Source organism: Parus major, chromosome 4, assembly GCF_001522545.3.
Source record: "Parus major isolate Abel chromosome 4, Parus_major1.1, whole genome shotgun sequence".
Classification (NCBI taxonomy): Eukaryota; Metazoa; Chordata; class Aves; order Passeriformes; family Paridae; genus Parus; species Parus major.
In genome coordinates, this window is record NC_031771.1 from 10,840,730 (window position 1) to 10,867,744 (window position 27,015).

Consider the following 27,015-nt stretch of genomic DNA (forward strand, 5'->3'; position numbering starts at 1 on the left):
TGTGGAACCAAGTGAGGAAGGAATAAGCTGTACCAAAATTTAATTATTTCCTTTGTTGGAATTCTTCCAGGATGATTCTGCCACTGCCCTAAGAGGCATAAACATCTTCCAACAATCTCTAGGTATAAAGATACAGGTCCTTTAAAAATGAGCAATGGGCATGGGGTTGATTTTTTTTTTTTTTTAATATATGTTTTAAAGCAAGAAGAATGAAAAATAGAAAACTCCTCTAAACTCTACTGTGTAAAATAGATTATCTATCTCCAGACCATTCCAATTTATGATACATAAGCAGCTGACTCAGACAAGTAATAAAAACCATCTAAAGCTGCAAGCTGTACACATCATCCAAAAATTTTGTTTACAGTGGAATGCAGAGTCACCCTTTCCACAGCTGAATAAATTGCAACATTTTAATCTCAGAAATGCAATCCTAGCACTTTTTCTTGTGGCTGCACATTTTTATGATTCCTTTCTAAGTTTTCTAAATAAATTCAGAGAATATGAGGCAAAATGAAACCTTCATCTCCTAGCACCTAGCACATGGTTTAAAATCTGCACAGACAAAATGTTTCTGTTTGAGAACCTCTCCTAACGGGAAGCCATCACAATATAACACAGCTCCTTACCACACAAAGAGGGGAGGCAATTTTTTTTTCCTTTTTAAAAATATCCATACTCAAGAAGTATGAAGGGAAATAGAAGGTCTGACTCTCTCAGATATTTGCTTGGATTATATGAGATGCTATTCTCCTGAAGAGACAGTTTTAGATTTTTCTGTTTAAAGTCTGAATTAAGTTTTCATAACACAAAAGAACTTTGTAAATACGGGAAGGTGACACTACATAAACAGAAAGAAATGGTTGTGAAAATTCCTTTTCAAATCCATGTTCTGCTTATAAAAGGAGCATGCTGAGCCATACAGAGAGGAAAATAAAAGGCAGATTGGGATGGGAATTACATAAATAAACATATAGCTGCAAATTTCCTCTCCCATATTTTACACATCAAAATTGTCCAATAAATTTTGAGTGCATTTTAGCTTTTTTTTTTTTTTTTTGGCAGCCCAACAAAATCAGCAATAATTAATTTTTCTCTATTATTTAGTAGACTAACACACACTGCTTTTATTATTTGCTTCTTGGATACATTATCATCTTGTTAAAGAGACACTCTGAAAACAGTCAGAAAACCCAAACACACCCACCATTTATGACTAATGAGCAGCTGCTAGTGCTGCTTCTGTACACATGCAAATGGTTGTACACTACCTTCCCACAGCACTTGCCCTTGTCTATGATCTTCAGGGCAAACTCCTTTCCTGTGGATCTAAGCAAGAAAAACACAAGAGCCATTAATTACAAAAATTGTGGCATTTTCTGTAAGTACACCATCATAACAACATGCTGTGGCCCATGGAGGTTGCTGACAGAAAATTCAGAGAGCAGACCTGGGTTTGGTTTTTGTTTCCTCAGCAGCATTTGTGCCTGCTGTTTCCCTGACTACCACAACCCAGCTCCCTGGGTGTATTAATCCCAGGATCCAGCTGCAATTTCTTCTTTGTGACCTGGCACAACACTGTCACTCCTTTAAGGAAACATGCAAAATTTGCCTTCAGCCTTCCGCTTAGCTTTGCTCAACTGGTGGGCTTTGAAGATTAAATCATATGTGTGTGTGTGTGAAGATACCCTAGTAAAAAAATTCAGTAGGATTCAACAGAGCTAAAATCCCACAGTCCATTGCAGATAGTCTAAAATCCTGCAGAATTTCTCAGGCACTGATTTTGAGCTTTTGTATTACTTTTTTTTTAAAAAAAGTACTTTGTGGAATTCTACAGCTGTCATCTAAAGTCCCATGACATTTAACAGGGTGGGTCATATACAAAGTAAAAAAGGATTACTGTTTTCATCAAATACTTCTCACAGAAAGGAGTTCTTGTTTGTCTTTCATCCCTTTAAGCAATAAAAATCTCCATTTCTCTGGAAAGGGGAAAAATGAGCGGAATAAAAAGCAACACAATATTTTTTTAACCAAAGAAGAAATTATGACTTATATTATTTATAAATTAAAAATCATATGAAATTGCCATAAGACCAAATTGCTGCTATTTTGTACTGTGCCAGTGCCAACAGACTCCAGTGTGCATCAGAACACCACTTGAAAAGAGGAGGTAGATACAAAAGCCAAATCAGGCCTGTTTTCAAACTTCCAGGGTGATTTTCACCATGCTTTTGGTATTAGATACAACTGGTCAAAATCAGCACCTTGCAGAAAAAGGAACTGAATTAACATGTAATATTCCATTTATGCATTATCAAAAAACTGCAGGCGAGAATCCCTGCCCTGGAAGTGCTGCTGCATCTGCGAGGTTGTCATAGTTACAACCTGATCTGGTCTTTAGATAGAAGCCCTTATCTAAATGGTATCAGTGAAATGCCACCCTCTCATGCTACAGACCCGATGTAAGATCTGCCACGAGCACAGCGTGGGAATCAGAGTCACCATTTGTACTTTACACCGCTGTACATCCGAAAGCCGGCGAACAACTGATCAGCAACATCCACTTAACAAACCTTCAGCACTCGTGCTGTGAGCAAGAGGAGTTAACATTCACAAAGCCAATTCATCCAGCAACTTCAAATCCCTCTTACAAATGACCTCTACCGCAGCATCCAAGGAAAAAAGGCGGATATAACCCCCGGAATTTGTGTGCTAATATCACTGCACATCGTACACCAGCATTGTCTGACAGGTTTCTGGGATTCTTCTCGAGCTGTCAGTGCCCATCTGTTGACTCATGTCTTTATATACAGACACACAGGCACAGAAGAGACCACCTTAATCTTTTCTCCTTCTTTTTGTAGAACATCCCAGCTGGTAGCTGTGTAATAGGATCCTGGCTCCACAGCTTAGGCTTCTTAGCACAACACTATTAGAAATTAAGTATAATTAATAGGAATTAAAAGAGAAGCATTTATGGTTGGCATTTCCTCCGTCACCATTATTAGCAACTGCTGTTGTATACTTATTTTACATAAAATTTATTTAATAATGTTGCATTAAAGTTTTGAACACATACAAAACTAGATAGTGAAATGTAACTGTGCCTTTTAAATTTTTTTGTAATTGGAGGGCTGTTTTTCTGGTCCAGTTTCCTCATTCCAAAAAGCACAGATGACATTCAGTGAATTAGCAGCCCTTGTCCCATTTCCAGTGGGATTTAAGTGATTTCCAAAATGCACAGCTTATATTTCTGATAACAAATACGTTATCTTGTGCTTTTAACCTGCTATCTTTCAGGAAAGCCCCTGGGTGAGGGTAAGGGCAGTGGAAAACAAAGGAGATGGTGTAGGGAGTGTCTGGGATCACCTGGCTGGGATGTAAGCACTGATGAGTTACTCTGTGGGTAGCAATGAGAAATTACTGGATTGGTAGCCCTTGCCCTTGTGGGAGATTTCAATTTTCCCAGACATTAAGTGGCAGAGAAGCAGCTTGGCTGAGCAGGGAACTCCTTGTGGTGTTCACGAGGATCTTAGGAAGCAAGGTGGGGCTTCACAGCAAGATTACAGAGCTGTGGTTGGTGCATGCAGGGAGAGGAGGGGAAAGGCCAAAGCCCCATTAGAGCTGAAACTGGCCAGTGTTGTTGAGTCAGACAACACGGGTTTCTTAAGTGTGTCAATAGCAAAGGGAGCCTGAAAGAAAACACTGGTGCTTGCCAAAGGCTGTCGCCTGACTAACAGACACGAAGATAAAGCAAAGGCATGGAATGCTTTTTTTGTTTGCCTCAGTCTTTAGTGCCACTGATAGAAGTTAGGCTGCCCAGTCTCCTCAGCCAGAGGACCACACAGTGTGACCTTCCATTTGCTGACACTGAATTTCCAAGGGCATGATGGAAGACCCAAGGAATTACAGACCTGTTACTCTAACCTCAGTTCTGGAATGAGATGTTTCCATTCAGAATTATTTTTCTTTCAAATTTAGCTAAAACCAGCAGATGAGGATCAAATAATAGAAAGTTTCACTAACATTTATGTTTTTCACAGTCATTTGCTGAGTTTTCCCAGTATTTGCGTACAAGTTGGAGATTCCTCATAATATTTAAGAAACTGACATAACGCTCAGGTTGCTAAAGATAGCAGAAGGTGGTTCTAAAAAAGAAGTACACTGAGAAAGTGACAGTCAAATCATCTGTTATGTTTGCACTGGCAGCAAAGTGTGAGACACAAAGCTTGCAGAGGAAGAGCAGCAGAGCTGCACAGGTCTGCAAAGGTATCCTGCCTACACCACAGGGAATCAGGCACAAGGATATTTCAGGCATGTTGGAGGGTTCATTTCAAGTGTCTGGCTCCTCCACGCCACGAAACACAAGCAGCAAGCCCAAGAGAGCCACCAGCACAGGCTGATAGCCAACAACTGCATGTCTTTAAGAGTACTCAACCCACAGAATGCTTAAAGCTGTGAAAAATCACGTCAGCAGCAGGCAGTGGGGACACCACAACAGCAGAATTGCTGAGGCAGAAGGGGGGGGTGGTCTCTCAAACTCTGTTTAGATGCCACATAGAATTTCCTGTCATCCACAACCATCTGTAGTGCGAGAGATTTCTTGAAGAGCTGTGGGGTTTCCTAAGGAGGCACCATGAGAAGGTGATGCCTCCTTTAGTTTGTGGGATAAAAAGCCATGGTTCTCTGCTGCTCTCGTATCCCTTTGCTGGAAGAAAACATAGGAAGCTCTGCATGTTTTGCTATGCCTGTTTCTCCTGAAGTGCCTGCATATTTTTGCAACTGTTCCTTGCTTTCATCTCATTACATTTGTCTAGGAAATTAAGTTACTGCACGGGGCTTTATCCAGTACAACAAACAGCAGGACTGAAGTTTCCTTGCTCACCGTTCCACGCACTCCTTTACAACAGCGAAATTGCCGTCACCAATCACCTTCCCCACTTTATACTTCTCAAGAATGGTAGATGACCCTGAGAACTTGTTTCCATTCAAGCCTGTAAAAAAAATAGAAGTCAAAAATGCAAGCTGAAGGGAAGTGTCAGCAAGATGCAATATATCCCCAATGGGCTCCACAGATACAAAACAGTCACAAACGCAAAACAAAACTTAAAAGAAATCTGTTTTCTCCACTGCAATCCCCTTGGTTTTATCTCAAATGTAAAGAAGAACAAGTTGAACCCAAAGTAATTTGACCTTTGAACATACAAATAAGTCTCTTGCTATGTTTTTGTACAGGCATATTCTAAAAGTAATGAATACAGTTAGAAGTTCTTCATCTAAAACTTTCTGACCTCAAATTACTTTTTTGACTTATTTTTTTTTTGCAAACTCAAAGCAAAAATGCAAATAAGATTCAGCTACAATGCATATAAAAAACCCAAGAAGTTTTATCTGCAGAATTCCTTCAAGTTCTTATAGGTGCTCCTAAAACATCCAAAATGCAAGTAATTCTGATAGATGCTTATGTCAGTATTTTTAAACTAAAAAACATTACTCCAACACAAAATTTAAAAATATTTTAAAATAACTGACATTGCTTTCAAGAGATAAGGCATGAAGGGTTAAGCTTGGCTAAGGTCAGTTGTTTGGCCAGTGGTTCTACCTGAAGCACAATGAGCTCTTTTGAGGAGGGCTCCTCTTTCAGTCCAGCCACAAACATGTTTCAGATGATAATGCAGGTCATGCTCAAAATCAGTCAAATTCCTAATAGTGACTATTGAAAAGCAAGGTTTTATGTTACCACTGGACAAAAAAAAAAAAAAAAAAAAAAATAAACAGAATTTATTTCCTAACTTAACTGCTTTGATGTACAAATTGTGCTAAATTATTTTCCAAGGTGAATCAACAAGGTAACAAACAACTCCAAACAGAAAATGATTTGGAATCATCAGAAACCACTCTGAAGTGTTAATGCAAGTGTCATCTACAGCAAAATTCTGGCAAGGATTGGCAGCAATTATTGGTGTCCTACCTTCAGGACTCTGGCAAGGGAGAGATTCAGGTACACCATTCACGTTGGAAGAAGATCCACCATGTGGGGAGATCTGTGGAAGTACACAACAACTTCTAATTTCTGATGGTAATCACAAGAAAGAGCCATACAAAAAAGTAGCAAATTTGAAAATAAAAAACCCACTAAACACTAAAAACACTTGTACAGTCAGTTTACTTTTCTATACCCATCTTATTTTCATTCTTGCTTTCTCGAAGTTCATCATCATTGTAATTTGTACCTATTTAAGATTCAGCCACAATATTTCTATTTAGACAAGCAGTTGAACAGATTTCAGTAAAGAGCAAAGAAAAGTCCTTTCAGCTGCACCTACAATTTTGGCCTAGGTGGCCAAGTACATCTATGATAATCAGATTTATTTACCATCTATCAGGCTATATTTTAGGTTATTATAGGTGTGAAGATTTGACACCTACAAGCATTTCAAATTAGATGTCTGATATGTATCCAGACACAGATCCAGTTTTAGTAACTGTGACACTGTAAATAAACAAATATCTAAATGATATTTAAGCATGACAGCTGAAGAAAACTGATTTTCCTGCAATAATGACTTAATTGGTACTGGATCAGAATCTTCATGATTTTGCTTAAAGTCATCCAGTCATACTGCCCAGGGATGTAAAGAACAGTAAGTTTAAATTTTGAAAAGGGGTGGAGGCATAGGAATGAATGCCATAAATAGTAAAATATAATGGGTGTGTTTCGTGCACCACTTTTATAAGCTCTCCTATTACAGTTACATATAAGGATGCTGCGTGAAATTAAAATTTAGGTCATTCCCCATCCTCTACGTAACATTTCTTGCTGTTCTGTGAAGTTCCAGATCTTGTTTTCTTCATGGGCTATTATGGTAGTTTTCAGAACTCACCACAGGAAGGATTAAAATGCTTCTCTGCCTTAAGCTCGGTGTCTGTTGAAATGGCTTTTCGAGACACCGGGAATGCAAATGCAGCATTTTGCCTTTTAGCTGACATTGTCTGGTTACACTGCTGAATATTTTAAATCATTAACACTATTGTCAGGGAAAGAACTGAACTGACAGATAGGGATATTGTCTAAAGGCTCATGAAATGCTAATGAATGCTTAAGTTTCTAGTGGCAGCTGAGCTGCCAAATCAGCTAAAGCTACAGTAACTAGAAGCTGTACAACTTAATTTTGCAGAGCCCCTGAAACAATGAAGTTTACCAGCATTTGGCACAGAAGTAGCATCAAACAGCAAGCAGGGAGCTACTACTCTGCTCCTTGCTAATAACTTAAACCCAGGCTACGTTAATGCTGCTGTCTTTCTGAGTTACCTGTCTATTTAACAGGGATTAGGAACAAGGACATTTGGGTTAAATGACATTTGTACAAAATCATGAGTCAGTCTCTTAACCAGTCAGTCACATTTTCTTCAAACCTGAAGCAGAAATAACAGAACAGACCATGGCCAAGTGTTAGTCATCAGCCTAAATTATTAGTAATCTATTTTGGGTTTTCAGTGAGTGACAATACATGGGAACATAAAGCCCACATTTCCAACTTCCTTCAGTCTTGTAATCGGGGCAGAGTATGACTGGGCACATTCCTTCTTGCCACAGGAAGGAAGCAAACATTACCAGGAAAAAAAGCACTAAAATTAGTACAAAAATAAAATTAAATTAATGCTGCCATTGTGGCTGAGGTGTTAGATCAGAATCTGAAGTGAAAAGTTTAACCCTAGCTCTGCCAGAACTCCACAGCTGGTGGGATTTTTTATGTCAGTGTAAGGAAGGATCCACAGATACAAACCCATTTTCTTTTACAGTGGAATGGTACCTTGGTTGGCAAACCTCTGCACTCAGGATTAGACTGCCCGTGGCACAAATGTTTGTGGAAACATTTGGGGATTATTTTCATATTGAAAGAAATCCCTAACTCCTTGGCAGCTACATGGGATGCCGGCACATCTAACTGTGGAGTGTATTTTAGTGAAACTGAATTAACTTTGCAGAAGTATTCTCTGAAATCTGGGGACACTTTGGTTATGTCATTGTAATTCCTATTGAACAGCTGTAGTAAGAAGGAACTAAAAGACATTCTGAACATAAATAAAACATTGTTTATATAACCAGTGTTTCATAGAGATACTGCAAGTATTAATTATTATAATGGTTAATAGTAGCATAATGTGTACGACAGAAACTTAGTGTTTTTTTAAGTGATCCTTAAACATAAATTGTAAATTCATTGTAAATTCACCAAATGCATCACATAAAGAATCCCCACTGCTGTGGCCTCTGTGCCTCTGTTACATAAACACATGTAGAGAATCCTTACCTATAACTACACACAAAGCACATGTGCACAACACTGAAGAGATTAAAAACCTTGATGAAGATAGACACTAATCCTTCAAATCACTTAAGCACATGTTTAACTTTAAGTACATTAACGTCCTCATTGAAGTAAAAGGAAAGTTAAGCAAATACTTAAGTTATTTGTTGGATAAGGTTCTAATGCCCTTTCACTTCGGTCATTTGGTTCATCAATTCCAAAAGTAATACCCAGACAAATTCAAACACAAAGCTATTTAGCATAATTGTAAGTCTAAGAAAGGCTTCCAGTCTCTTTATTTGTATGATTTTATTTAGTTTTTAAAGAAATTGCAAGACTATTTTTAGGCGGGGACAACAAAGCAATCCAAGTAAACATAAGGAAGTTATAACACCACTTTCCAAAGTTACACCAATTTCCAAATTTAATTTAGTCTCTGGATGATTTTTATGGTACAATGTGTGCAGAATAACAGATGTACTGGAAGAGCTAAGAGTCAAATCACCCCTAACAGCACTGCATACAAATGTACACTTAGAACTGAAGCAAAATGTTAAACCTTTCCCCTGCCTACAAATCAGTAAAAGGGACTCCTCCTGATCAGCTGTCCCGTGACACCAAATGCACCATTACCTTTATTAATAACCCAGGCACCAGATCTCATCTTCATGGGAATTCAACACATTTAATCAAAAGAGAAAACACTTTATAGAGTAGTCATCTACTTCGTGCCCATACTTTTAAACTTTTATATCTAAATCTTCACCTTGAAACAAAGCCTCTGCTAAGTGAAATGCTGAGTTATGGAGTAATACTGCAATGTTAAAAATAAACAGCCTGAATAAGAATATTTAGGGTATTGGATATATTTGTCACTTACTGGAATAAGGGCTTTTATTTGGGTTTGTGGGGAAATTCCATCGTATTTACTGTTATTAAGACATACCTTTAATTCCTGACTTCATGATAACCTCAGAGTCCACTATTTAAAACACTTCTGCAAGCCTGGGATGCTGGACTTACAGTATGTATTGAACAATAGCACAAGGGCACTCTGGCTGGAAGAGCTAGAAAGGACAGGAAGAAGGCCCTTCCCTTTGAAGATAAACTGTCCACAAGGAGTCTTTCCTGTGAGGAATTTTCTGTGCCTTAACATACAGCTCCTAACAAGAGTTGTGAAGCAGAAGGAATCCTTGGGGATTGAAGAGACTTCTCTTTAAAGGAATAGAGGCATTCAGAGGATATGATAGAAGATTCAGTGTCTGAGACTGAGAAGAAATTGATGCTGCAATCAGCATTTTTGCAAGTTGTCTGCCTTGAGGACTAGCACTATCACTTATGCTCTACATTGATTGTCAAACTACAAAAAAGCTTAGCAAGGTTCTAATCTACAGTAAAATATTTTACTTTTCTCTGGCTATTCAAATAAAACAGTTTTTAAAGTGCAGTTCAAGTGCAGCTGCTCTGATGCTCTGCTCTTTACAGGAAACAGAAACATCAAGCCTGATTTCTTTTTCCTTTTTTGTGTTGTCTCAAGCTTACAGAAAACCATTCTGTACCACTCAGTTCTACTGTTCCACCCTCTACAAAAATAAACATATGATTTGTACACAAAAAAGCACTCAAAATATTGAGCTCCCAAAGACAGAAAACTCTTAGAAGCCGCCTTGTCTCTGACATGGTATTTATATCTAAATTTTCATTCAGCTGTTGTCATGACACCCTGTTTATACAAGTGCAGGAAGCCATCCTGCTTGTCTGTGCAGCAATGCAGTCTTGGCAACAAGGAACTAGTGAACAATAGGGAAAAGCAATAATCTCTCCAAATAATAAAGTTGTTCACTGCTTCCCCCTTTTTTTCTCATCAGAGTAACCAAAAAAACACAATTTCACAAAAAGGTGTATGGATTTCTTAAAATAATCTGGTTTTGCACAAAACCATGCCTCCCTTTTACTGGTTTTATGCTTCTCCAAAACAGCCCTTACTACTACAACATAACTGAGAATCAAGCGTGACTGAACAGCACACTTGATCCTTTTGGAATTCTCCCTGGGATTCACCAAATAACTTTCCCTATCTTTAGTCTCAAGAGCACAGCTGGGACACTCCTGCTAAACAGATGCATCCTAAAGGGTAAAACAAGAGGAACTCACTACTTCAGTAACACATCAGGTCCAAGATGCTTAATTTGGTTTTGCTCCTTTCTTTGGTCATATGGGGGCGAATTATTTGGCATGAAAACTCATTAGTACCCAGCACCAATTAAATTCCAAATGGAAGAAGTACAGCAGCCTAATTGAGTGAAAGTGGATGGCAAAGGGGACATGCACACTTTGGTGAGAATTGCTTGCTGCTATCAGAATTACCTCTGCCTTAATGGAGCTTTAATCAGTTAAAAGCAGACAGGGAAGCAGTGGAAAAAACCAAGGCAAATGATCTTGTTTCTAAACTTGTAATTTTATTAAAGAGAGACTGTTGTGGCACATCTCTGTGCTGTAAATATTATGTTCTGTAGGTATGCTCTGTCACCCCTCAGCTCAGTTGTTCTGCCCCAAGTTGTACCTCCCCAGTCCCCTGCCAATCCCTGTCACAGCCCTGCCTCCTCACCCAGAATGTTCTCTGTCCCTCCCCCCTGGGCTGTCAATCCTGTGCTTTTCCCCTTGAGTGCCAACCCACCCTGATCCTGCCCCTTGTTCCAGTGAGTTCCTGTCAATCCTCCCTTGTACCAACCCTCGGCTTGGACCTCCCCGTTGGAATTCCCCTAAAGCAGGGCACCGCAGTGGATTGTCTCCCTGCTTGTCAGTTTGTGTCCCCTCCCTGTGTTTCCCCATTTGTTGGCACCCTGTGAGTCCCGCTCTCTGAGCCTCCCCTGAGTTTTCCCTATTGGGCAAGAATTTGTAACCTCCCCCTGAACCGCCCCTTTATATAATCCCCCACAGCCCTATGCTGTTTTTTCTTTGTCCGTGATCCATTTGGTCAGCAAACCAATTTCTGGGGCCCATACAAAGAGGCTCCTCTTCAACCCTTGTCTGCACCCTCAGCACTGACAGCTATCAGGTGCCCTGGTGCATTGGCTCTAAGCTGCTCCTCAGGTCACCCTGCTCCTGGGGTGTGTCCTACTCTGTGCAGAGCCCTGGTGGTGCTGGGCTGGCCTGGGACTCCAGCAAATGTCCAAAGAGCATTCCTTAAAGATCGTGCAGAGCAGCTGGGAGACTCAGGCCTAGTGGTTCTGGCATCTTCTGCTGTAAGCTCCACAGAGGAGCTGTCCAGACAGATTTTAAGACGCTGAGTTCTGGTTGTCCATGTCACAGATACGACTGCTCTTGAAAATAACTCAGCCAAATGCCTACAGATAAATTAAAATCTATTCTAAAATTTAGGCAAATAAATTAAATTAATCAAAATCCTTTGTCAGAACTGTCACAGCAGTCTGGTAGAAACCAGTGCCATACTCCTTGCAAAACAAGACCTGGTAACAATTAGCATGTCAAGCCCCAAATCCGAGCACTATTCAAATCACGTCCTTCAGTCGTCTCCTAATGGAGAAAACAGCTCTCCACAGAATTATGCAGCTTCTTCACAGACACTCTGTTAACCAATAGGAGCTATTACTTGATCACAATAATCAGTGCAGACCATCCAGTCTGCTTCCAGAGAGGCTGCAATTGACAATTCCATAAGAAATTTCCCCTTGAAAGGACAGCTGCACAAATGCAGCAATGAGATGCTCTACTGTAGTCCAGACTGTTCCTTTTCTTTCACTGAGCCAAAGGCACAGAGCAGCCTCCAAGAGCTGCAAATGCAGCCAGCTCTGAAGCGAGAGAGGAAGACAAATCTCTCGGTGCCACACAGAAAAATCTGCCAGACATCAGTCTGCTCCCAAAGGAAGCACTTTCAGGCAGGAGACTGGACTGAGGGGTGAAACTGGTGCCAGGGAGGAATAATTCTGCTTTGGATGAAACTTGGGTAATGCTACAGACTATAAGGTATTGAAGAGACAGCACTACATTTATATAGGCTGAAGGGATAACAAACTGCTTGGAGAATTTCTGCAGTCCGCAGAACAATGGAATATTTGGAGAACAAAGTGGCATGTTCAAGCCAGCATCACATTCTGCCTTTCCTAAGCTGAGTGTTCAACCCAGACAAAACACAAAAATCTTACTTCAGATCTATTCTCCATATGAGCAAACATCATTCTTGCAAGGCTACCCTCCAAAATTACAGCTTTTTATTTTTCTTTCAGCAACAGTGTCATACAATCAATGAATATGGAAATTTCAGGGGTTTGATGATTGTTACCTTGAGTCCACGGAAGCTGCCTGGACTTGTTGGTGAAGAACTGGAGGACTTTGTAGATTTTGGAGTGGATAGCTGACTGCTTGGGGTTCCATTAACTGGCCAAAACAATAAAAGTGAAAAAATGAAAGAAAACATGAATAAAAATGAAAAGTTACCAGTCAAGTCTGCAAACAAAGAAAAGCAGACTCCTCAGCATTTAGGAATAAATTACACCATTTGCATGAGACAAAACTGCACCCTGAAAATTCAGGTGGCTGGATATGGGATCAAGATGACACAGAAATACTGCATTGTCATTCCAGAGATTAAAAAGGCACGTTCTGTTCTTTGCTAGGGCAAGAGTTTTGGGCACGGAAACAAACAAGAAAAAAAATAAAAATTAAAAAGCCACAGCCTTTAAAAATTGCATAATAAATTGTGGTATCATACAGAATTTTTAGAAAGAAAATGTTTCTAAGGATATTTGACCATCCTCTTCAGTTTGGATCAAGGCCTTACTTTCTAGGCAGAATGTTCCACAGAACATGAGGTTGTTTGTTTTCCCTAAGAAAAACAAACAAACAATAAGATTTAACTGTTTGCATGACAGAAAACTTTAGCAGTAGTTCAGCAAATACTGGTTTAGGGGAAAAAACCTCAACAAGAGAAAAGCTAGTAGGTTGTTTTTGAGCTTCCAATATGCACAAGTGTCTTTGAAAACATACAACACCCTCCCTCTTAACTTAAAGACTTCATTTATTTTAAATCTAGATTTTCAGAGAGGCCTCATACAACATCTGTTATCTCTGATGTACTGAATTTGACTTAGGTCAGTCCTTGTATTTTTCTGAAAAGAACAAACTGATGAATTTCATCATGCAGAGAAAACAGCACACTGTCCATCAGACACAAATATGATGCAAAGTTATATGATGAGACATCATTTCTTTTTAGCTGATCCTCGTTTTTTGGGGGGGAGAGAAAAATACAATACTAGGCAGAAATTTAAGAGCTGAAAATGCTTCATAGCATGGTGATGAATTATTTTTTCCAGAAAGAAAAAACATCCCTGGTAAACAGAAACTGAGCTTCAAATTAAGTAAGGGATACACCTGCACAATTCCTTTACATACTGAGGTCTGTCATGGGTTATGTCTCACTTCTTAAACTATTGGATTTATTTTACCAGTGTCCACTGACCCAGCACACTAAGATTATCTCAGTATGGAAGATGCCTTTCAAGGCCTGTTACTACATCCTGGGCAGCCCATCTGCCACTGGGCCAGGCTGACTGCTCTGCACCTAACACAAATCCCTGTTTTTCACAGAAAATCTCCTTCTCTGATGTATGATGTTAAGATACAACTAATTGGTGTTCAGCTTCACAGTAAGTCTATCTTGAAGCCTGATAACTTGGATTTATATTCCCAGTTCTGTTAAAGGACCAAGACCATAGTATTTTATTTTAAAAGTATTCCGTGTATTTAGGATATTTTCATATTAATTTTAAAAATGCTTGCCTGTAAGAAAAATAGGCGATTTTAAGGGTTCTTGTTTTTCTTCAGAAACTGAAAACATCTAAGAGTACACTACCCTCCTGTAGACTTCAACCATTTGTTTTGGATAACCTAGCATATCAATGCATCCTTGTTTTAGACAGAATTTGCAAGTGTGACAATGGCAAGGGCTAGTGACTGCTATCTTACTGTTTTCTGCTTCTTGCATGACAAAAAATGAGATACTTCAGTAGAAGAGTTTGCTTCCAAATGGCAAACAATTACTACAGGAGGAAATTTTTTTGTTGTTGTTGTTCAAAGATTGTTTTATACAGCTCACAGAAAAGTCACTACTTCCTGGACCTGACCACTGTAAGGCACCCTTACCTATGTCACTACCATCCTCTTTAAGCATTGACAGAACCACTAAATTGTTCCAGTGAAACTGCCTGGTTAACATAATGTTGTTCTTCTCTCCCAAGACTGTCTCAGGAGGAAGAGCCCAGCCTATACTGACAGTAGTGTAGCTCTTTGCTAAATCTCCGCTATTCTTGGTGTGGAAGGGTGGTGTTCTAAACCAGGGGCGTGTCTAGATGACACCCAGAAGTCCCCTCCAAATTTTGTCCATTATTATAGAAGACACAGTTCATTCTGCTGAGGATCCTACTGGAAAGGACTGTCTGCAGATTCCTCTTTGCCAGTGCCTTGGGAGATGCACTGCCTGTCAGCTGCTCAGCAATGGCAGTAAGAGCGAAAGCTGGAACTGGCCCTGTCCAGATGTAAAGATTTTGCATCGATAGCGAGTCAGCCAGCTGCTTCTGCTGGTTCTGACTGGGCTGCAATTAATTCTCTTCACAGCAGCTAGCACAGGGATGTGTTTTGGATTTGTGCTGGGAAGTGCTGCAGGGATGTTTCTGTTGCTGCTGAGCGGAGCCTGCACAGCATCGAGGCCTTTTCTGCTCCTCATGAGCTGGGAGGGGACACGGGTGGAACAGCTGACCCCAGCTGATGCAAAAAATACTGCAAACCATACAGCATCATGCTTGGCAATAAAATGAGGGAATGTTGGCAGAGGCAATGCTGCTCAGGGATGAGATGGCATCAGTCAGCTGCTCATTCACATCACTTGCCTGTCTTGGGTTTTATTTCTCTCTCTTTCTTTATTGTCATTGCAGCATTGTTGTTGCTATAACTCTTTTTGCTTCAGTTACTAAACCACTGATACCTCAACCCATTAATTTTCTCACCTTTACCCTCCCAATTCACTTCTTTCATCCTGCTGTAGCAGTAAAGTCAGGAAGTGCCTGTGTGGTGCTTAGTTGCTGGCTGAGGTTGAACCATGACACTGCTATTTCAGACAGCAGCAATCTTTTTTTGCTCTCACTCAATAACTCAGTAATCTGTATTGGCACAATCTGTCTGCTGATGCGCTGGCTATTCCCTGTGTATGCCAGACTTACTTTTTTAATCTATTTTCTCTAAGCACAAGTTCTTTTGAGGTTTCTTTCCACATGCATACCAGTCTGAATATCCAGAAAAAAAGCCCAAAACTTCTCTGTCATTCCGAAATAGTACATGTTAGGGTACATGTTTGGCAAACTGGAATGTTTAAAACTTTACTTCTAGTGTCATCCAAAGACTCAGTTGATGTGCTCATCTATTTGTATGTTACTTGTTTCACAAATGCTTTGACTATGAACTGAAAGTTCAGTGAGTCCACAGGTTATTTTAGAATTTAGGCTGAAATAATAGAACAAAACAAAGAAAAAGAAGAAATTGCACATAAAATTGAAACACATGAGATGGTTTAGCATTGCTTTTTTTCAGTAATTCTCACACCTGTCTTTTTGCTGACTGAAATTTTCTATCATTATATGCTTTAGAATAAGCATACAAATGTATTGCTCCTCAGAATGCTCCTCTACTTGTAGTCAAATTATACCTTTAAAAATTTAATTTTGTCACCATTAACAGATGTCCAACAACTGAAAAGCATTATTTCACTGAAATTATCTACCTCAACAAAAAAAAAACAACAAACCCAACACCCATTATGTCTTTGCTTCATTCAATGCAAAACATGTTCCAAGATTGAAAATACTCACAAACACAGCACCAAAAATACAGGTAAATGGAGAGGGAGGAGACACACTAGTGATATACAGCCATATGGCTCACCTGGGGATTTTGCTGAAGAATGAGCACTGGAGTGGCCACTCCTCTTTACTGTACTCATATATTTGACACAAAGGAAAAAGACATTAAGGAAAGAAGTTATTAAACAGCTCTGAACATGCACGGAAGGAGGGAGGGTAAATAAAAGATAAGTAAAGACTTCATGTTAAAAAAAATAAAAAAAAAGGCAAGTAAATAGAAGGATAAATACCAGACACTTTGCATACATTTTTCAAATTAACCAAACCTAAGAGGGTCTAAGCAGAAATAGGTATGGAAATGACAGCACTGACATATAAATACTTTGCATAAAATTCACTGCTGATAGATATTTTACATGATCTCATTGGAGGTAACAGAATTGCATGAAATGTAGATCAGTTGCAAAACTTGCTCTTCATGATACATTTTTCTGCAATCCTTCTTTGAAGCTTTCCAGTTAAACATTCAACCCTTACAGATAGATTAATGATACTGCACATTGAAAGAATCCAAAGATAAAATTACTTTAACCAACATCAATTAGGCAAAACAAATGTGGAGATGAGAATATGGAATATGTCACAGTTTGGAATATACACAGAAGCTTACATTTATAGTTACATTAGAAAAAGAGCATCCTATGTTTACATATTCAATAGTTTGATTTCAGGGGAAAAAGAAGAATTTAGAAATTAAATTAAGAAGTTAAAATTTTTTGAAAAAACCAAGTTCCTACTTTTATGTCCATAAAAGACACTGTGGTTTAAACATAAGGTGTTCAGCCAAACTGGTGGCAAAATCATAGTGTGAACATCTTTCTTTGAAATTATGAGAAGCACAAGAAGAAAAATTCTCTGTTAATGGGCAATCACAGTACAGCACATCTCCTAAAATTACTTGAACCATCCAAGGCCTGTGTTTCTGACAATATTTGGCTTATATAGGAGAAACTTTTCTAATTCAAAATTTAAGGATATACTCTAGTTCAATGAACATGAATTTAACCACATATATAACCCTGCAGTTGATATTTTCAGGAAAATCAAGTGCCATGCTGAAAACATATCCCAAGTGCACAATTAGCACAAATTACTCCAATGTTCATAAACTGAAACCATTTGTGCCTGTAATTAAAAAGTAGAAACCATGCTTCTTCCTAGGATTTAAAAAAAGAAAAATTGCAAATTTATTTTAGATTAATATTAAATCTCTGAGATAAAGTGAAAAAAAGGGTTTTTTTTTTCCCCCTCTGGGAACACTTGTATTACAGACAGAGCCAACAGGTTCTTTCACCCCATTTAAAAAAACAACTAATTTTCATGTTTTTGATGTGTTCAGCTCTTTCCTAGCAGTAGTACCTGAGGCAGGGGATTTGCTCCGACGTGAAGGTCCTGGACTTTTGGATGCAGCGTGTCTCACGGCAGAGGAGCGGGAGTAAGACTTCATAACACGACATTCTACAAAGCAAGCAAATTCTCTGTCACAGGTTTTGACAGCAGGTTGGTGCACAGGCTTCCTCCACACACCACCGTGGCTCTGCATCCAGAAAATGAGCAGCACTTTGCAAACATCTTTGCCCAGCTGAGTCAAACAGATTTGTAAGAGCATCTCACAACTCTAACTTACTCACCATAAAAACCTGTTTGAGCTACTCAGTACTGTATGTGACATTCTGCAGACAATATTTCTTCATGTTTTGAGGCTGGATTATTACCACAGTTCAAGTTTGTACAAATGCTGATGCCAAGGCTCTTGCTGTAATGGCACTTCCATACAGGGCAACTGCACAGCCAGCATTATTTCCCTTCTTTTTCAAGAAACTGATGCTGTGACCAATTTTTGAACAGGTGAAAAATGCCTATTGCTTACAGAAGGCCAAAACAATAGATTACTGTCATTTACCATCAGCTACATATCATTAAATAACAACATCAATGGGAATGGAATCAATGAGCACACATGCATTGACATTTTGGAAACATTTTAATTCCTGTGGTTAGCATCTTTAACAAATCACTCCAAAGGGAATCATAAATTTCTCTCCTTATTTTGTCCCAGATGCGGATGTCATCTTTAGGATGCTATATCATGATAAAAAAAGTAAATTGAGCTGCATGCCCTGCCAGTCATGTACATAACCTGCTTTTACCCAGTAAGACCCCCAGAGCTATTAGAGGAAGCAGAGACCACCAAAGCTGAAGAGATAAAGGCAAGAGATGAAGACAAGAAAATGAGCCTGTGCCTTGTGAAATGGGGAAAGCAGATTTACAGCCTTAAAACCTGCTAGAGAAATTAGCATCATGCCCAGACTGGGATTTGCATTGTGAGTCAACACAACCATGCTCTTCCATTCCTTCATGAGAATAAAGTAATTTTTTTAGCTGTTAACTATGTTAAAAAACACCCTTTTGGTCACCCCCACAGTAACTGACTCAACATAATGGAGCAGTTCTGGAAAAGCAGCACCCTAGCAGGAACAGCTGAATGGGAGGCAGCTGAATCCTCTATCCATCCAAATGTACAGGCCAGTGGGTAGATATACATCTGTACTTCCTGCTGCAACTGAGCATTTTGTAATGAAAAAATGACATGTGTAAAAATTGCAGGAACAGCAGGTGCTGTTGCTTTTATTGAAAAAAAAAATAAATTTAAATTCTTCATTCACAACATAAAGCTCCTCTGGGATAATCTAATTATCCCCAGGGAAAGTTTTATTTACCAGAGGTTAATTTTTTTTCATAAAAGATAAACAGGGTGTTTCTACAGTTAGAACAATACAGGCAGAAAAAACCCATGTCTAGTAGGAACTGTAGTGATAGAACAAGAGGAATTATTTTAAACTAAAAAAAAAATTGTCAATTCAGACTAAATATAAGGAATTAATTTTTATTGTGCAAGTAGTGAAACACTAGAATAGGGTGCCCAGAGAGGTGGTAGATGTCTCACCCCAGGAAATATTCAAGCTCAGGTTCAATGGAGCTACCTGAATTTATTTTTTCTTTTTAAGATGTCCCTGCTCATTGCCAGGGGTTGGACTAGATGGTCCCTTTAAAGGTCCTTTCAAACCAAACCCATTCTACCGTTCCATGAAGATGCAGGAAAAAAAACCTCATATTTATGATTTGATATTCGAAGACAATTCCAAAACCCTCTGGTAGAGGATTGCTTTTTCCTTGAACTTACATTACAGAGTTCTTCTTTACAGAAAAACAACTTTCATAAACAAGTTGAATTCATGATCTACCCAAGGCAGACGGCAGGGGCACAAACAAAGTCCCAGTTTGTATAACCTCTTTCCTATAATCTCAAAATACATAGAAGGCCAGCACTTGGTCTGTAGCAGACAAGACTGGAGTGTGTGAATTGTCTGGCAGGGTAATTCAAGACTGGAAACGAGCATGGCTACATATGAGATTTTTCAAAAATCTCATGAAGAAAGCAATATGGAAATTATCTTAGAGTGACAGATGCCAAAAGTGAACATCTTTCACAGATTTTAAATCCATTAGATCCATGACTGAATGTTTTACAATTAAATTCTGCTTTCCATTTAACTTTAGGGACAGTGTTTGTTTTGGTAGGAATTTGGATCAAGTTTTTTGGTGCATTTTAACAGGCTTACACCATCCAGAAGATGGTTTGAAAAAACTCTTACCTATAGGAAAACATCCTCCCATGTATATTTTCCTAAATCACGCCACTCTTGAGGGTGGAGCAGGGGAAAGGGATAGAGAATTTCCTATTTCAGCTGGGTTCAGGATGTGCAGCCTTACCACTGTGATCCAACACGAAGTCATCCTGAGCATACCGGTACTTCTCCGGCCCACACGCGATGAAGACGTCGTCATCTCCAAAGAAGTCCTGCAAGCACGTTACCTGGACAGCAAAACACACACATGCAGTTTGCACGCTTTCTAAACTAAACCTTTGTGTTAGGCAGCAACAATCAATGTTTGTCTTCATCTTCTCACAGCAATACCATAATGTCCATTGGTAGGGAGGGACACAAGCACTCTGGCTCCTCAGTACTTGAGCTCTCTAGCAGTGCAGGAAACATCACGGCCAAGAATGTAAAATATGACTGCCCATTACCTCCAAAAACTCTTACACTTATACATCTGTACATTTGCTTATAGTTACACAAGCATGCTGATGACTTTTGCCTAAAACTATACACACATTACTTTGACAGGAACATCTGAAAACACTATTCAAATATCAAAGCTTTTTGTATTAAGAATACATTAATTGCTTGTGGGAAGATCTGTTGAGTTAAAGTGATTGCATCTGCAAATTGTTTTTTTTTCTTATGTTCTGCGGCATTTAATTTCCATGTTTTAATGTCCTGCTGAAAAATCATGAAATAATTCCGCTTTTCATTAAAAGATATTTCGTATTCAGGAAAATAAAGAAATAGAGTCCCTTCCATGCTCTTTGCAGTTGTCTGTTTTTAATTATCCAAGTAATGATGCTACCTGGATAATGATGTTATCCAGCTAATGTATGTCAAGGAGGATCAGGATATCAGAAAGAAAAGATGGGTTAGACATTCTTTAAAAACACAAAACCAAAGACCTTGAAAAAATCTCCTTCCTCAAAAGTCAATAAAAATCTTCTTGTGGAAGAGCAAGTGTCTGCTTTAAAAACAGTTAAAATCAAAAAATCACAACAAGGAAATCCACTGAGGTCATTCTAATTCCCTTGTGAGGGAAACAAGTGTGCAGTCAGCAAGCCATTTTTTCAGATGTAAATGGATTAAAATTTTAACGTATAGTTGTTTCCATTTTTTTTAACATTGCATGCCCACATGAAATTTAGAAGTAAAACGTTAGAATCATTTGGTAAAGCCATGAAACCAAAGAAGTAATACGAAAATCTGCTTTTTGAGAAACCAGCTTTTTTCCTTCCCAGATATCTGTCAAATACCTGGACCATTTGCATCTTTCACCCACTGGGATAATGGTAAGCACTGGCAGAAGCACAGGAAGGGGTCTCTGGTGCCTGCAATATTCCAGAGCCACTCGGAGTGCCAGTGACCCCGAGCTCTCTGCAGGAACTCCGGCGCAGTGCAGTTGTCATGGCAGCTCCCCCAGGAGAGCAGCCGGACCCTCGGCACAGCCCGCTCACAGCATCCAGCACTTGTGTTACATTTTATGGATTTGAGTTATAACACTGTGTTGTGCAGCCAAAGGGCCACAGCCAGCACCGAAATCCTTTTATTGTCACCTTACTGACGCAATAACAGTTCACTCTCATTGATGAGAGACATTTTCTGCTCTAAAACTGCTGCTTTTAGTTAGCCAAACAGGCACCAAAAATTGGATTCAAAAGGCTGCACAAATTTAAGAGAAGTTTTGCTAACTTGGGATTTCTTCCCCTCTGCTCAGTAGCCAAGAGGACTCATCATCATTTCCACAGATTTCTGGAATCCAGCAACCAAGCCAACGGGCAAAGCTGTGAGAAAGCTTCCAGAACACATCACACACATGCAGAACTCAGCAGCACTGGCAGGACATGGGCAGAGATGCTCTCTGAGGTGCAAGCTCACACTCGAAGCCCCTAAACCTGAAGCCATTTCCACGAGCTCTGCCTGCCCACCACTGCTCCTGATGCCCTTGCAGTGCTGTTTCGAGCAGGTTGGAGTTAAATGCTGTGGTTTAGCAGTGCCTAAAATGAATCTTTCTGTTCTGACTGAAAGCCTCACCTTACCTCACCCCTCAACCCATCCAGTCTAACATTGGAAGTGAGAGTAAGGGAGGAAGGAATGACAGATTTTATGTCAGAGTCTGGGAAATACACAGAGGTATAACTGCAAGCAGCAGCATCCCTTTGTTGTCTGCAGAGCAATTCTACAAAGTAAGGCTCAGATCTGTGCACAAAAGATGACAGGAGCACCTTTAGAAATGCTCCAGAAAATCTGCTGAGAATGGCTACTAGGAATGGGAACCAATAAAGAATTCTAGGAAACACATAATTCCCATGTATCCTTCCTCTCATGTTCATGCACGTAGAGCTTCCCCAGGCAAAAAATACACAGGAGCAATCCTGAGTACCAGTGATGGGATAAGCTGCTGGAGGTGGAGACACAGCACCTTTATCCTGGAGTTCAGGCTGATGCCAGCCTCTGCCTGACCTGTGTGACTCCCACCTGTCAGTCACACACCAAGACAGATCACTGAAAAAAGTATTCACCTCACTGTAAAAGGTGTTAAATATAATTAGAACTGAAAGCCAGATAAACACAGCTATAAGAAAGCTTTACTCAGATGCTCGCTGTATTCCAGCAGGGGATACTCAGAGTCCCCGTTTTACCCACAAATAATCCAGACTGGCTACACATAAAATACACAAGAATGAAAAAAATACTGAACAAGTGTATGCAATGAAGAATAAAGACCTGACAGAATTTACCAAATCACTCCACATTATGAGGTGAGGAAAGCATTTTTAAAACTAAATTCTGGAAATACATGTTTCTAAAAGTAAGACTTAATAGTTATTTCTCTAGGCTTTTATTGTAATAAAGTCAAGGGAAAATCTCTCAAGGTGAAAACTGATGTTAAAATGAAGTCTGCATCTCCTACATAATTAATTTGTACACAGCAATTAATGATAAAAGCTTTTTGCTTAGTGTTCAAAAAATTATTATGTTGAAATTACTAACCTGTTTGCATGTGATTCTGAATACTGCAAATCTACCATGGTCTAACTTGCAAATCACATAATTCCACTCCAAAGAATATTTGAACTTAGGTCATAGGAGGGGGGGCGGTTATTAGTTTAATCAGGATGCAATCAGTTTAGAAATTTGTAAACAAAAAATTTCAAAAACCTTCTTTTCAGAGTTTCGTTAGCAGTGTAATCTGCATATGAATAGGATGTCAGGTATTCCAGAAAGTTAGGGAGCAAAATTTGGTTTATACAACAACGATGCTTCTCTTTCCACTATCCATCCAAAGTCTCACCCACTCTTTGTTTTGTTACACTTGGTGCTAAAAGCACCTTCCTGATGACTTTGCTTGTTTCAATTAATGTGTTTAAAATGTGTTAAACCCTCTTTATTTTTAAATACAACACCCTTTCCCAGACAAACATTGCCTGTGACCTGGTAACTCCACTGCTATCCCTCTCCTTAAAACAAGATATGATTCATTGGTGCTCCTCTGACAACTCAAGGCTGCTCTCAGGTTGTCTTGCTGCACTCCTTTTCTTCAAAATATGTCTACACACAGCAGAGTGGAGAATGTGTAAGACTGGATTGGATTTGTACTCAGTCCCCTCCTCAGAATCCTTTCACTTAAATTCTCTCAAAAAAAAAATCTCCAGATTTCTGAGGCCATGTGCAAACCACTCAGGGCATCCCTGATGGGCTCAAAAAAGACTGAGGGAATGAAAACTTGAGACACTGGAAGAAGTTTTTGACAAACACAAAGACCTCTCATAAAAAGATACATATGACAGAAACCACACTATGTTATAGGAGTGTCATGACTAGCTTGCTAGACAATTACTGGTCAAAGCACTGGCAAAATCACACAGCAAAAAAAACCACAAAAAATGTAGCTTACATGCAGAAAAAACCCACAAATATGGGGTGTTGAGAAAGAAGGGAGAAAAACACATCTCTTAGAAAAATCAAATTCCTGAGCCACAGCTGTCTACTAGTGCAGTGCTTTAATGTCACATATACCCATCATATTTACCTTCCAAAATAGGCTTATGTTTCTGACAAATATTTAAAACTGAAGATGTTTGCTCTTTCCAAAGAAATACCTCTTCAATCAGACTGAGCTTCTGGATTAGAATATACAAATTGTCATCCTTATGGAAATCCCTTTCCCCTTACCACCACACATGCCTTAAAATGTGATTTACATCAATCCCTACTCCCACCTCATCTAACAAATAGAAGATACGTTCCCCTCCAGAAAAAACATGAATAATGATCAATCATTTATAAATATAATTTGTTGTGTATTTATTGTTCTTTATGATGAAGATACAATGGACAATTGAAAATACATAGATTGAAATAAACAGATAAATGTTACCCAGAAAATATTTTTCCTTCAATCTCCAGAAGAAAAAGAAAAAGAGAGAGAGACTGGAGTCAAGGTTTTATAAACACTTGAAAAATTCCAGGAAATTCATATTCCCTGAAATCTTTAGCACTAAACAGAGCTCTGTGATCATATCTCAACAATCCCCAGCCAGGAGCTTGCTGGGTAAACTGTATTTATTCCAGCTCTACAAATGTGCTTCATTCCAATCATAGAAGGAAGGGCTATAAAGACAAATAGTTTGGCTTAATTTAGTATGTCTGATTCCATTTAAGTAATCAGCTACAGGACTGCACATTTTAAGCCTGAAGAGCCACACCCTGTGTCTGGGGCCAGCTCTGGATGACAGATTCTCTGCAGCAGCTGAAAATGGATCTAAAACATCAAAACTGGAAAAGACCCAAGAAATTATTTGTATTTGTTTTAACAATGGAAGAAATATTTGTATCTACTGACTTCAAGAAAACAGGATATGGGATAAATATTTTTAAAAGGAAGTACAGAATTTCGAGGCAAAAGGAGAAATAGGAAAACTGGCATGCACAGTAACAGCTGGATTTGTGAATACATTTTCAGCTCAGCAGCTGAGACAGGCATATGAGGCTGAAATTCTTCAAGGACTACAGTGGGCTTTTTCTCTATGAATTGCTGAAAAAAAAAAAAAAAGTGAACCATTTTTTAAACATCAGCATGACAAATATAGATACAACCTCCCTGCTCCTGCTTTAAGTGTGAGGGGTCTCCACTTTTCTTGTGGAAAATGCTGTTCCTCTGACTGGGACAAATTATAACCATGCTGCCCTGGCAGTTCTGCCCTTTGCCCCTTGCATCAACTTTTTTTCTGAGTAAGCAAAAGTCAAATATTTGTCTATTTTACCAGTCAGGTCATATTTGCAATCACCATTTTTGTTTCCCCTTTTGAAATACTTTTAGCACTTCCACTTCCTCTTCACTATCATTCAGTCTTATTAAAATTCTTGCAAGTGTCTCCTGAAGCTGCCAGCCTTACATTCCCAGGGTTTGTGCATGTCCTGTGGTCCAAAATGCAAGGAAAGCACTCCTGCAGAAACAGGTCAGTTGTCTCTCTGCCATTTCAGCTCCATCATCAACAGGAGCATGCTTAACTTTCAAAAGCAAGTTTCCTCTGGGCAGCCTCAGGAACTCAGAAAGGAAGGTGAAAAGGGCATTCCCACCCTTCCCTACTGAGTACCGTGACTTTCACACAGGATATTTTCCCTTGGAAATTCCCCTTCCTTTCTGCTCTTCCTCAGAATAACTGGACCAAGGGAAAGGGGAGTGTGCCTGACCAACATTCTCAACTACTTACCAAGACACCAATGACTTTCATGACTAACCAAGAGACACACAAGAAGTTCAGTACTAAATTATGGCAGCTGCTTGCCTAGCTATCCTGAGTCATGTTTCCTGACATGTCTTCAGTGAGGGAATAGCCAGATGGGTAGTGTTCTAGAATACACCCAGGAGGAAGAAATACTGAGAAAAGTCAAACCAATGAGACCATGATGTGCCCTTTAAAAAAACACCGTAATTGCCAGTATTCTTTTTTTTTAATTAACAACCTACTCACTTCACAGAAATGACAAAATGTCAAAGGCAAGTATGCCAGGCAATTTGGAAGCAGGCAAAATAAAGAAACTGTTCAAGGGGCAGAAGCCTACAAGAACTGCAACAAAACCCACTGCTACATCAGATCTGTAGTAAACCTGGAAAATCAGGTCAGAGTGGTGTAATGAAGAAGCACTTGACACTTGCAAAAGCTTCTGTTCCTCACCAGCTTATGTGTATCCTCTGTGACAGCTCTAGCACAGAATCTCTCTGGGAGTTCCCAATGTGCACAAAATTACTCAACCCCAGGGGTAGGGTAAGCAAGCTGCTAACCTCTGACTTATTGCTTGACAGAACCCAAGTGCTAACAGAGACTGGGCAAATCTGCCCAAAACAGCTTTGGGGTAGGCTGGGGAGCCCTAAGTGTGAGGACATAAAACTGTGAGCTTGGTAAGACTCTAGACACCCACACCTTTCCTACTGGCTGCAGCTATGAGGACTATGAGAGGCATCACAATAACTTCCCCAACAGTCAATTTCCATGAGGTCATTAGCAGACAAGAAGGGACAAAAATCCCTCCTTTGTTCTCTGGAAATAATTGGAATTAGGTCAAATGCCTCTTAATTTCTGAGGCTCAAATGCACAACTATTTTGTCTGCAAGGGAAATGTGAAATATGGTAACGGATCAGATCATGCAGAAAGAATGCAAAAGTATCAACTCTGTTGAAAAATTTAAAATTCAATACTTGATCTTCTGTTATATGACTCTGCATCTCGACCAGCAAAATTACCTCAGATATTAAAGAGCATGTTGAAGGTCCTTCTTTACTATAGTTAATTTAGGTAATTAACTTGTTTGTTTGGTTTACTCTTACTCTAAAAGTCCCTTTTAAACCCATGCTGTTGGTTAATTTTAAACTTCACAGCAGTGCCACTGCAGTCAACAAAATTATTCACATTCATGAAGCTATGCACAACCACAGCTTGGGAAAGGTCTGAGGGCCTCCTCAGCTCTGCTGGACACTGCAATAAACTATGAAATAAATAAGATTTCTAGGTCAGAACTTCCACATGACATTGTCCAATTTAGCATTTCAGGTCTGGCATCTTGCATCCTTTTGTTTAATCCTTCAAGTTTAA

At 39.3% G+C, this 27,015-nt stretch overlaps 1 protein-coding gene across 5 annotated transcripts in view; it reads right to left on the reverse strand.

Moving 5' to 3' along the window:
* DCLK2 (doublecortin like kinase 2) overlaps window positions 1-27,015 on the reverse strand; it is an 83,801-nt gene that overhangs the window by 19,788 nt on the left and 36,998 nt on the right. For 3 of the 5 annotated variants that reach the window (XR_001520926.1, XM_015624026.3, XM_015624029.2), the window contains exons 3-9: window positions 20,021-20,123; window positions 17,606-17,704; window positions 16,269-16,316; window positions 12,616-12,710; window positions 5,972-6,044; window positions 4,886-4,994; window positions 1,272-1,329 (exon numbers count right to left, since the gene is read on the reverse strand). Coding sequence is in view for 3 of the 5 variants with exons in the window: in XM_015624026.3 (XP_015479512.1) it covers window positions 1,272-1,329; window positions 4,886-4,994; window positions 5,972-6,044; window positions 12,616-12,710; window positions 16,269-16,316; window positions 17,606-17,704; window positions 20,021-20,123 (585 nt within the window). In the remaining 2 variants the exon portion in view is untranslated. The remainder of the gene's footprint in view (window positions 1-1,271; window positions 1,330-4,885; window positions 4,995-5,971; window positions 6,045-12,615; window positions 12,711-16,268; window positions 16,317-17,605; window positions 17,705-20,020; window positions 20,124-27,015) is intronic. The other 2 variants (XR_001520927.1, XM_015624028.3) reach the window with 1 other exon arrangement.